This window comes from Pelophylax lessonae (genome assembly GCF_965119305.1).
Source record: "Pelophylax lessonae genome assembly, chromosome: 7".
In the NCBI taxonomy this organism is placed as follows: Eukaryota; Metazoa; Chordata; class Amphibia; order Anura; family Ranidae; genus Pelophylax; species Pelophylax lessonae.
Window position 1 is genome coordinate 93,325,945 of NC_138774.1, and position 12,496 is coordinate 93,338,440.

The 12,496-nt window shown below is 48.2% G+C and overlaps 1 protein-coding gene across 2 annotated transcripts in view; it reads left to right on the forward strand.

Moving 5' to 3' along the window:
- Positions 1 to 12,496, forward strand: part of MDC1 (mediator of DNA damage checkpoint 1) — a 144,536-nt gene that overhangs the window by 104,317 nt on the left and 27,723 nt on the right. For both annotated transcript variants that reach the window (XM_082263552.1, XM_082263553.1), the window contains exon 13: positions 7,445 to 7,627. In XM_082263552.1, the coding sequence (XP_082119678.1) occupies positions 7,445 to 7,627 (183 nt within the window). The remainder of the gene's footprint in view (positions 1 to 7,444; positions 7,628 to 12,496) is intronic.

The following is a 12,496-nucleotide window of genomic DNA, read 5'->3' on the forward strand; positions in this document are numbered from 1 at the left end:
GGACTGGCCTCGCCGGTCTTGGTACGCAGACCTCGTGAATCTGGCGGTCGACGCTCCGTGGCGTCTGCCACTTCGAGAAGATCTCCTGTCTCAAGGACTGATATTCCATCCTGCTTTACAGTCGCTGGCTTTAACGGCCTGGCTGTTGAAAGCCAGGTCCTGAAGGATAGGGGTCTTTCCCCTGAGGTCATTCCCACTTTGATCAAGGCTAGGAAGGCCTCTTCGGGGGAAGATTTACTACCATACTTGGAAGTCTTACTTTGCCTGGTGTGAGTCCAGGGGGTATTCCCCTACGCTCGTACTCGGTGTCGAGAGTGTTGGCTTTCCTTCAAACGGGCGTGGACCAGCGTTTGGCGTTGGCCACGATTAAGGGTCAGATTTCTGCGCTGGCCGTTCTCTTTCAACGCCCTGTGACGTCTTTGGTTAGCACCTTTGTTCAAGGGGTGCGCCATTTGGTCCCTCCTAGGAGGGAGCCTTTGCCTCCATGGGATTTGAACCTTGTTCTGTCCGTGTTGCAACATGCTCCTTTTGAAAAGATTAGGGAGATCTCGTTGTCTTTGTTGTCCAAGAAGGTTGCCTTCTTGGTGGCGATCACTTTGGCTCGCAGAGTGTCGGAGCTGGCGGCCTTGTCCTGCAAATCTCCGTATTTGGTGATTCACTTGGATAAGGTGGTCTTGCGACCTAACCCGTCTTTTCTTCCGAAGAGGATCTCGGATTTTCACCTCAATGAGGATATTGTTCTGCCTTCGCTTTGCGCGAAGCCTAAGCATTCCGAAGGAGGTGGCGTTGCATTCCTTGGATGTTGTTAGGGCGATCAGGGTTTACCTGTCATCGACTAAATCCTTTCGCAAGTCGGATTCTCTCTTTGTTCTTCCTGAGGGTCCTCGGAAGGGCATGGCGGCGTCGGCTGCGACCATCGCCAAATGGATCAGACAGACGATTGTGCAAGCCTATGCTTTGAAGGGGAAGGTTCCTCCTTTTCCTGTGAAGGCGCACTCTACCAGATCTCTGAGTACGTCTTGGGCCTATCGTCATCAGGCTTCTGTGGCCCAGGTGTGTAAGGCGGCGACTTGGTCGTCCATTCACACCTTCTCAAAATTTTACAAAGTGGATGTTCAGGCATCGGCAGATGCTTCTTTTGGCCGTAAAGTTCTTAGTGCGGCAGTGCCTTAGGGTCCCTTGTTTGGGCCCTTGGCTGTTGGGGTGTTTTTACCCCTGGGTTACTTGTTCTTTCCTGGGTTGTTGCTCCTGTTGAGCACGTTTTCCTGTTGCCCAGTTGGTTCTCTTACTTTGGTAAGGTTCCTTTATCTGATGTGGGTACTGCGTTGCTTTAGGCGCGGCTGCTTTTTCCCACCCCTCATGTCTACACTGCTATGGGACGTCCCCATTAGTGACGAATATGAAGAGGCGGCGACTGTCGGAGGACGTAAGAGAAAACGGAATTTTTGAAAAATCTTACCTGTAAAATTCCTTTCTCTGAGTCCTCCGACAGTCGCCGCCCCCGCCCCTCTTTTGGGGTTTGTTTATGTACTCTACTGCTATGCTACTGAAACTGAGTTGGAAATGCAGGAAGCAGGGAGGTATTGACTGAGGGGACCACCCCCTGGGGGTGGGATATGCTAAAAGCTTTGATATTAATATATTCTGTTGCCTAGCTACTCCTACGGAGCAAAGGTCAATAACCCTCATTAGTGACGAATATGAAGAGGCGGCGACTGTCGGAGGACTCAGAGAAAGGAATTTTACAGGTAAGATTTTACAAAAATTCAGTTTTTTCTACAATTTGGTCTGTACCAGCATCTGGCCTTGAGTACCATCAAGAGGAAAGTCTTGGTCCTGACTGTTCTGTTTTTTTAGAGACCATTAGCCTCTAATTCCAGGGCTTTTGTGTAGGATGTTACACACATTTTTTCCCCTGTACTTTGCCCTGTGACTCCATAAGACCTGAACCAGGTTTTTCTAGGCCTTCAGAGGCTGCCCTTTAAAACCGTTAGGGATATTATATTGTGTGACCTCACTTGCAAGGTGGTTATTCTTGTTGCTATCACATCAACATGGGGCATTTCTGCAGGTATATCCTGTAAAAAGCTATTCTTCGTTTTACACAAGGACAAGGTTGTCTTCCTAAGGTATTTTCATCCTTCCACCTCAACCAACACCTTCTTCTCCCTCCTTATGTCTTGCTCTGAAACATCCCAAAGAAATTGCTCCACTGTCTTGAAGTGGCACGTGCTGTGAGTCTACTATTCAACTACAGCTTCTTTCAGGCAATTGGATTCCTTCGATTTCCTTCCTGAAGATTACAGCAGGAGGCTCCCTACTACAGTCCCCAACATTGCTAGGTGGATTAGATATGTCTGTATTCAAGCCTGTGGTCTAAGGGTTAGGGGTTCCTCCCTTTCCCGTTAAGGCACGCACAGTACCAGATCTTTTAGTGTTTTATAAACTTTTCAGCCTCCAGCATCACTTTCTCAGATTCGTAAGGCTGTCATCTGGTCTTCTGTTAACATTTCGATTTCAGGTGGGTGTTTAGGCTTCCTCATGTCAGTTTCAAACATAAGGTGCTGCAAGCTGCTCTCTGAGTCTTGTTGAGCCCTTATTCACCGATTTGTTACGTTGGCCTGTTGGCATTGTTTGCGGCATTGGATGTCCCATGGGTATGATTGGGATTCTGTGTTCTGTACTGTACTATTAGGAACATATTTTGTTTTAAGTACTAGGCGCTAATCCCTTCTACTTTATTATCTCCCAATTGCTTGCTAAACTGAGGGTTGCTGACCGTGGGAGGGGATGACCCGCAGCTTTTTTTTTTTTTTGCCAGTGTCCAATCACCTGAAGTTATCTGCAAATAACCCATGGTATGACTTAGATTCTATGACCTGTACTGTGCTCCAAGAAATGGATTTACTGGTAAGTTAAAAATCTTACTTTAATTAGCATGTCTTCCTGTGAGAGATGTGTTTTTAGGTAGAAACCTTATAATACTTTGATTAATTGAAAGGGTCCCTTCTTACCTTACGCTGAGCTGCTTCCACTCTTTAAAGTGTCCCATGGACACTCATCGTAGACAAAGAAGGCTCTCCATGTAAATATATTGTATGTAAATTAAAGCCCAACTCCAGCTTTGCTATCATTTTAAATACTATAATTTGTTTGCGGCAGCTTGGTATTTCTTGTATATCCGCTGTACCTGCTGTCAGTGTTTTAGAAACTATTTTTAGTATCAGCTGTATACAGTAAATCACTGTGTTCCAGCAGTGGTACTTTCTAGGGCTGAACGATAATTCGGTTTTTACATCGACATCGCGATGTGAGCGTGAGTGATAGTCACATCGCCGGAACATGCGATGGTGTAGGGAAGTATCACAGGTTAAGAAGACAGGGTGGAAGGCAGAGAAGTCGGGACTCGCAGTGAGTAGAAGAACACAGCCTGACATCTGTCCCCTGACATCAGGCCCGGATTGGCTAATCGGGAGAACTGGGACTTCTCCCGTGGGGCTGGTCGGTGCGAGGGCCGTTCCTCTGGGTTGCCTTAGATTTAAAAATGGCGCCGCCCGACACCAACATGTCACCGTGCATGCGCCGCTGCCGCTTGGGTAAGGCCGTACACGTTCGGCTATTCCCGGGAATAGCCGAACGTATACGAGCTTTCCCGAGCGGTGGCGCATTCGCAATGACGTGTGGGCGCTGGGCGGCGCCATTTTTAAATCTGAGGCAACTCAGAGGAACGGCCCCCACGCCTCAGGAACAGGTGAGACTCGTCCACAGCCGCACTAACTGCCATTATGTGGGGCTGCAGGCATACTACAAGAGATGCAGTGCTGCGGGCATAGTACACCTGTACCATGCCTGCAGCACTGCATCTCCTGTAGTATGCCTGCAGTCCCGCATTCTCCTGTACAATGCCTACAGCTCTGCATTCTCCTGTACAATACCTGCAGCTCTGCATTCCCCTGTACAATGCCCACAGCCCTGCATTCCCCTGCACCATACCTGCAGCCCCACATTCCCCTGCACCATGCCCGCAGCCCCGCATTCCCCTGCACCATGCCCGCAGCCCCGCATTCCCCTGCACCATGCCCGCAGCCCCGCATTCCCCTGCACCATGCCCGTAGCCCCGCATTCTCCTGTACCATGCCCGCAGCCCCGCATTCTCCTGTACCATGCCCGCAGCCCCGCATTCTCCTGTACCATGCCCGCAGCCCCGCATTCTCCTGTACCATGCCCGCAGCCCCGCATTCTCCTGTACCATGCCCGCAGCCCCGCATTCTCCTGTACCATGCCCGCAGCCCCACATTCTCCTGTACCATGCCCGCAGCCATTGCAAACTTATATTCTGAGGTTTTAACTACATTATTTTCTAATATAGTCAGTCCTGAACTAAAGTGGGCCGGTCTAAGGCATGAAACTCCAGGGCTAAAAATTAGTCCCACTCTGGCCCTGCCTGATATGTTCAGTCTGCCCTGGAGCTAGTTCTCCTTACTGAGCGGTGAGCACCGTAAGCAGTGGCACAGCGAACCAATTACCCATGCCTGCACACGTGATTGGTTCGTTGTGCCGCTGCTCACGGCGCTCACCGATCAGTCAGGAGAACTAGCTCCAGGGCAGACTGAACATAACATGTCAGGGGACGAATGTCAGGCTGTGTTCTTCTAAACTCTCTGTGAGTCCCGACTTCTCTGCCTTCCACACTGTCTTCTTAACCTGTGATACTTCCCTATATTAACATTAACCCTGTATGGTACAATCAGAAGGCTGCAGTACTGCCCTACATTAACATTAACCCTGTATGGTCATAGCCTGGATTGATGGCTCTCAATATCGCAATATATATAGTTGGGAAAAAAATATCGCAATGTAATTTTTTTTTCAATATCGTGCAGCCCTAGTACTTTCTGAATGCTGCCGGAACAAAATCTGAGCACTGTTCTGCAACTCGCAGAAAGCCTTGTGCATTGTCAATTAATAGTATATAGAGGGGGATTAACCGCGCTTAAAGAAAATAATATTGAACAGCAGCAACTTCAAGTGTGACCACACCCTGTAGAATATTTGTAAATTAAGTTGCGCTAAGTGTGATAAATGGAGATGTAAAGTCCATAAAGTCCCAATAGTAAATGATGATGACAAATTCCTAGATGTAATCCTGGACCAGACTCCCTTAAGGGTATAGGCTTACCAGATTCAGGTAAGAGAAAAGCAGATGCTCAATGAATCTTGTCACCTTGATAGAAGATCCAGGCCCACGTGAGCGGTAGACTCAATGGTCATTGGATCATGAAAAAAATGTAAAATACGCAATAGCGTAAAACCCAACAAATAGGTAAATATCACCAATGTGACTTGAGAATAACGTGTGTAAAAATTAGACCACCACCAAAGATTCTTATTATCAGTGGGCAAGTGTATATTAAAGAGAATGGTGTGTGTTAAATACCCCTTACCAAATATAAATAAGGGTAGGTGTATATAAACCAATAAATAATTCCAGCTGAAGTTTCCTCTTACCAGACGACTATAATGGATGTGCCAAAGTGAAAAAAACAATGATGAAAGATAGGTGTAGAACCATCACCAGCTAGATGAGCCTCTTACCATGTGAACGAAATCAAAATGTGTAAAATCAGATTCCAATAAGACACCAAGATTCAGTACCGAAAAGGAACCAGTAGGGGTCACCTCTTACCAGATCTTTAGATCAACCACGCTTGTATGATATTAATTGGTTGGGGGTCCGGCAACAGACTCGAGCAACTGATCCTCAGATGTTCCCAATGTTCACCATTCAAAAAGAGAGAGAGAGGCTCCCATAGCGTAAAACAGTAAAATTTATTCCAAAAATAAAAGCAAGAACACTCACAGAAACCAGGATGGAATGAGCAATTGTATACAGCCGCCGGCCGAACGGCTTCGCTCGCCCGCACTCTCTGGTCGCGATCGGATGACGTCAGTACGCCGTGCCCTGACGACGTTTCGTCACAGATGACGTTTTCAAAGGCCTTTGAAAACGTCATCTGTGACGAAACGTCGTCAGGGCACGGCGTACTGACGTCATCCGATCGCGACCAGAGAGTGCGGGCGAGCGAAGCCGTTCGGCCGGCGGCTGTATACAATTGCTCATTCCATCCTGGTTTCTGTGAGTGTTCTTGCTTTTATTTTTGGAATAAATTTTACTGTTTTACGCTATGGGAGCCTCTCTCTCTCTTTTTGAATGGTGAACATTGGGAACATCTGAGGATCAGTTGCTCGAGTCTGTTGCCGGACCCCCAACCAATTAATATCATACAAGCGTGGTTGATCTAAAGATCTGGTAAGAGGTGACCCCTACTGGTTCCTTTTCGGTACTGAATCTTGGTGTCTTATTGGAATCTGATTTTACACATTTTGATTTCGTTCACATGGTAAGAGGCTCATCTAGCTGGTGATGGTTCTACACCTATCTTTCATCATTGTTTTTTTCACTTTGGCACATCCATTATAGTCGTCTGGTAAGAGGCAACTTCAGCTGGAATTATTTATTGGTTTATATACACCTACCCTTATTTATATTTGGTAAGGGGTATTTAACACACACCATTCTCTTTAATATACACTTGCCCACTGATAATAAGAATCTTTGGTGGTGGTCTAATTTTTACACACGTTATTCTCAAGTCACATTGGTGATATTTACCTATTTGTTGGGTTTTACGCTATTGCGTATTTTAAATTTTTTTCATGATCCAATGACCATTGAGTCTACCGCTCACGTGGGCCTGGATCTTCTATCAAGGTGACAAGATTCATTGAGCATCTGCTTTTCTCTTACCTGAATCTGGTAAGCCTATACCCTTAAGGGAGTCTGGTCCAGGATTACATCTAGGAATTTGTCATCATCATTTACTATTGGGACTTTATGGACTTTACATCTCCATTTATCACACTTAGCGCAACTTAATTTACAAACATTGTCAATTAATACAAGGCTTCCTCTGATTGGCTGAGGTAGAGATTGTGACTTCCTCCGCCTGCTTGTCCACCTCAGAGGAAGCCTTGTATTCGTTGACAAAATGCGAGGCTTCTTGTGGATGGCTGAGCAGCTCTCGGCCTGACTCGATTTTGCTCCAGCAGGAGATAGGAAGTATCGTACCGCTGCTGGAAGACAGCTTTATATACTGTATGCACTTGAAGCTACATTGTATACAGTGCTGACAGCTGCCATGGCAATTAGTAAAGAAAATTGTTTTAGCCAGCTTGGCCCAAATGAACTATTTAAAGTGATAGCAAACGAGACGTTAGGCTTTAAACATAGCAGTCTGAATTCTTTCGAATTGCTTGGAATATTCAAAGTTGTACTGTACATTCTGCCAAACTTCAATGATAAAATTCAGTAAGAACCGATGTCACTGTATACTTCAGTAGGTCCTTAAACATCAGAAGTGAGTGTTTTGTTTCTCTTCCTCAGGTCCTGTTCACAGGTGTGGTGGATGCAATGGGTGAAGAGATAATCCGCTCGTTGGGTGGAGACATTGCAGACTCAGTGTTTGATTGCACTCACTTGATAACAGACCGTGTCCGAAGAACAGTGAAATTCCTCTGTGCACTCGCAAGGGGCATCCCCATTGTTACGCTGGACTGGATAGACAAGGTGTGTATTGTTTTCTCTTTCGTTCATTGACAGACACAGCTCCTCATCTTCTTGACTACATGGGTCATTTTGCCCCCTACAGGAGTAGGATACTAGGCAGAAAATAACTTGACTACGCCTATGGGGCAAACCCAGGGGGTATACTCCCACTCTTTGCTATAGGTACTCAGTTTTTTTCTGCCTAGTCAGAAGTAAGGACCTAGTTCCTTACTGGGATCTCTGGTCCTGGCGATTTTTTTTTCTTTTTGAATATATTTTTTTCCTCCTTTTTTTTATTTTTTTTTTATTTTGTTCCTGATGAGAATCTACAATCAATTGCCGGACTGGGTGACCGACCGACTGCACGCTAGGTCAGCTGCTGTCTGCAGGGGCTGACCTGTGAGTTGAATGTCTCACGAGGGCACATACAGCCTGACTTTGGCCTGAGTCGCAGCGTTCCTCCTGGCCGACAGCACCCTCATTTCTATGGAGCGGTGGTCTGTCCAGAGGATTGCCCATCCTGTTCCTGGTGGCTTAAGTAGCTGCCCCCCCTCTACCCTTGGAGGGTTTTGGGGTGGATGAGGGCCCATCCCTGGGATGGTCGGACCTTCGCCGGGCTCCCCTTCTCGGTGGTCTTCTGCAGGCCTTGGTCACCCCCCATCTCTTTTTGATCGTCGCATGGTGTGCAGTTAGTTCGGTGCTGTAAGTGCCTGATCAGTAGTGGTGAGTTTTTTGTGGGGTTCTCTCTTCCCTCTCTCTGCTGTAGCAGCGGTAGTGCTCTGTGCTAGGTCTTGTGGTGCCACCAGTGCAGTGGGGTGTCCCTTGCAGTGTAATACACTTTTTTTTTTGTGTGGGTTCCCCTCTCCATTAATGGAGTCCCTGAAGCCAATTTCACCACCTGATCCCCTCTCAGAGCCTGCCGGGCCCTCCGGGTCCCGACAACTGACTGCACTGACAGCGGTCCTGGAGTCCTTGGTGTCCAAGGTAGCTTTGGTCCTGGGAAAACGGGCTAGCAAAAAACGTCCCCCGCCTTCACCTGCTTCCTTTGTCTCATCAGATCCCGAATCTGATTTGGCTGCCGCGGATGCAAGTCACCCTTTTGGGTCTGCCTCCACACACCCTGCGTGCTCAGATAGTGAGGATGATTCCTTTGCTCCTCTAGCTGCTCATGAAAAGGCTAGTGGTTTTGCTGATTGTATCAGTGCGGGAAACCTTAACCACTTGCCTAGCCTACTGTGCACTTAAACACCCTTCCCATCCAGGCCAATTTTCAGCTTTCAGCGCTGTCACACTTTGACTGACAATTGCGCGGTCATGCTACACTGTACCCATATGAAATTTTTATCATTTTTTTCACACAAATAGAGCTTTCTTTTGGTGGTATTTAATCATCTCTGGGTTTTTTATTTTTTACAAAAAAAAAAGAATAAAGACAGAAAATTTTGAAAAAAAAAAAAAGTTTTTCTTATTTTCTGCGAGTAAATTTTGAAAATACATTTTTCTCCTTCACTGATGTGCGCTGATGAGGCGGCACTGATGGGCACTGATAGGCTGCACTGATGGGCACCGATGAGGTGGCACTTATGGGCACTGATGAGGAGGTACTAATATGCCGCACTGATGAGCACTGATAGGCGGCACTGATGAGCACTGATAGGCGGCACTGCTGGGCACTGAGAGGCGGCACTGACGGGCGGCACTGATGGGCACTGGCGGATGGCACTGATGGACACTGACGGGTGGCACTGATGGGCGGCACTGATGAGCACTGATGGGCAGCACCATCAGTGCCCATAGTGCTGCCAGTCAGTGCTCATCAGTACCTAGATGAGCAGGCACTGATGGGCACTGACTGGCAGCACTATGGGCACTGATTGTGGGCATTGATGGGGGGCACTGAGGCGGGCACTGTGGGCACTGATGGGGGGGCAATTGTGTATTTTTTTTACCTTTTAGTAATCAGGGCACTGGTGATCAGTGCCCTGATTACATTGCTGTGTGTCCCCGGCGCTGTGAGGCTCCCCCTCCTTCCTCACACTGCAGACTCCGTGTGAGGAAGGAGCGCCGGCGATGAGAGATGATCTCATGTGTTTACATATGAGATCATCTCTCATTGGACGGCTTGATCACGTGGTGAATGGTCGCTGTGATTGGCCATTCACCACGATCTGTGATCGGCCGTGTTCAAGGGACACGGCCGACACAGATTCTCCCCGATGCGCGCTCGCGGGAGCGCGCGGGGAGAGTCTCTTTCTGGAAGGCCGTTTAAAAACGGCCTCCCGAAAATTCAAGTCCGCGCTGCAGCCGTATATAGGCTGTAGCGCGGATGTCAGGTAGTTAAAGATGGAGGATGCGACTAACGCAGAATCTGAGGCACAGGTCACCTTTGGCACTCACAGGTCCTACAAGACGGCGAAGGTGTTCCCCTTTCCCGCTTTCTTTGAGAATATTGTCACAAAACAGTGGGGGGTGCCCAAAATGCACTTTTGCAATCCCTTAGCGTTTTGCAATGCTGTACCCTTATGAGGATTCCCTCAAAAAATGAATGGTTCCTAATGTAGTGGACTCCCTAGTTTCCAGGTTGAATAAAGCCACTGTAATCCTGGTTGAAAAGTCCCCGGTATTTAGAGATCCGGCTGATAGGAGGTGGGAGGCCTTAACCTGCCATATGTTCACTGTGGCTGGTTCAGCACTTAGGCCAGTATTTACTATTGCCCTGGTGTCGCAAGCTATGACTAAGTGGGCAAAACTTCTACGCCGGGATCTGGAAGGGGAACAGCTCCCCCCCTGCCTTTGCGTAGCTGGCAGATCAGTTGATCCAAGGGCTACAGTTTGTCTGTGGTGCCTCTTTTGTTATACTGCTCTCTTGATTCCTAGACTGTCTCCGCAGTGGTCCTGCGGCATATTATCTGGCTGAAATACTGGTCTGCGGACCAGGCTTCTATGAAGGCCTTATCCAATCTTCTGTTTGTGGGGGATCGCCTGTTTGGAGCTTTCTTGGATGACATCATCAAATGCCTTACAGGGGGGAAATAGTACTCTTCTTCCACAGGCTTCCAAGGGTAAGGAGCCCTGTCGCAGACCTCAAGGCGCTAAACTGCTTTGTGCGGGGTACAGAAGTTCCGAATGGAGTCCATTTGCACGGTAGTGGCGTCCCTACACCAAGGGGATTTCCTCGCTTCTATTGACACCAAGGATGCCTACCTTCACATCCCAATATGTGCCGGCCACCAGCGTTTCCTCAGCTTTGCTGTGGGCAAGAAGCATTATCAGTTTGTGGCGTTACCCTTTGGTCTCGCCTCCGCTCCTCGGGTCTTCATAAAAATAATGGCCCCGATGCTAGCGTTGTTGCGTCAGCGGGGGATCACGGTACTGGGGTACGTGCACGATCTGCTTTTGCGATCAGAATCTCTGACTGCTCTTCTGGAAAATGTGGAGATTACTCTGCGGGAGATCGGTTGGATTCTGAATCTTCAGAAGTCTGCTTTGGTTCCGTCCACCAGTCTGGACTATCTAGGTTTGACTCTGGACTCGGCCTCAGATAGGGTGTTTCTTCCTCTTTAAAAACTCCAGTCAATTCTGCTGTCTAGCAGACGTCATCTCTTCGGACTTGCATGCGGGTGCTTTGCCTGATGGTGTCTACCTTCGAGGTGGTTCCGTTTGCTCAGTTCCACACGAGATCTCTGCAAAAAGAGATCCTGGTAAAATGGAACAAGAATCCTCAGTCTTTAGATAATCTGATCCAGTTGAGCAGAAGTACAAGAGGGTCCCTGTTTTGTTGGCTTTGTTCTCTGGCACTTTGTCAGGGAAAATCTTTTCTTCCCCTGCAATGGTCGGTCGTCACCACGGATGCCAGCCTGTCCGGGTGTGGAGGCGTCCTCGGCACAGATTGTCCTCACAGATTGTGCTCAGGGGTTCTGGACTCAGAAGAGTCTAGGCTACTGATCAATGTACTGGAACTCTGAGCGATCAGACTTTGTCTGGATCATTGGGCGATTCATCTTCAGGGATGTCCGGTACTAATTCAATCAGACAATGCCACAGCCGTGGCTTATGTCAAGCACCAAAGGGGCACAAGAAGTGCCTTGGCGGCTCGGGAAGTAGCCGGTATTTTAAGGTGATTAGAACGTTTCATTCCAGCCCTCTCTGCTGTGCACATTCCAGGGGTGGAAAATTGGCAAGCGGATTACCTCAGTCGACAGGCATTGGACCAGGGGGATTGGTCACTTCATCCGGAGGTGTTTCATCAGCTGTGTATCTGGTGGTGTACTCCTGAGGTGGATCTGTTGGCCTCTCATCTCAACAGGAAAGTACGGAGGTTTGTGGCACGGTCTCCGGATCCTTTAGCCGACGCCAGAGATGCCTTAGTGTGGCTCCTTGGAGTCGGTATTGTCTGATTTACACCTTTCCTCCTCTCAAACTTCTGCTGAGACTCCTGCGCAGGATTGAGGCAGAAGGGATTCCGATTATTCTAGTGGCTCCAGACTGGCCTCTCACTGCTCTTGGTACACCGATCTGGTGCGGTTAGTGGCTGATGCTCCTTGGAGACATGCTCACACATTCCTTGGTGCGTACATTTATCTAGGGAGTTCGACACTTGGCTCCTCCAGTGCAGTCTCCATATCCGCCGTGGGATCTCAATTTGGTGTTGTCATTTCTCCAGAATTCTCCTTTTGGAAATATTCGGGAGGTTCCCCGACTTACGTTGTCCCAGGAGGTGGCCTTTTTGGTGGCTATTACTTCTGCGCGCAGGCTGTCAGAGTTGGCGTTGCCGATCACCTTACCTGGTGGTTCACAGGGATAAGGTGGATATTCTCCCCGTCTTTCTTTCCTTCCAAAGGTCCTCTCTGATTTTCATTTGAATGAAGACATCGTGTTGCCTTCCCTGTG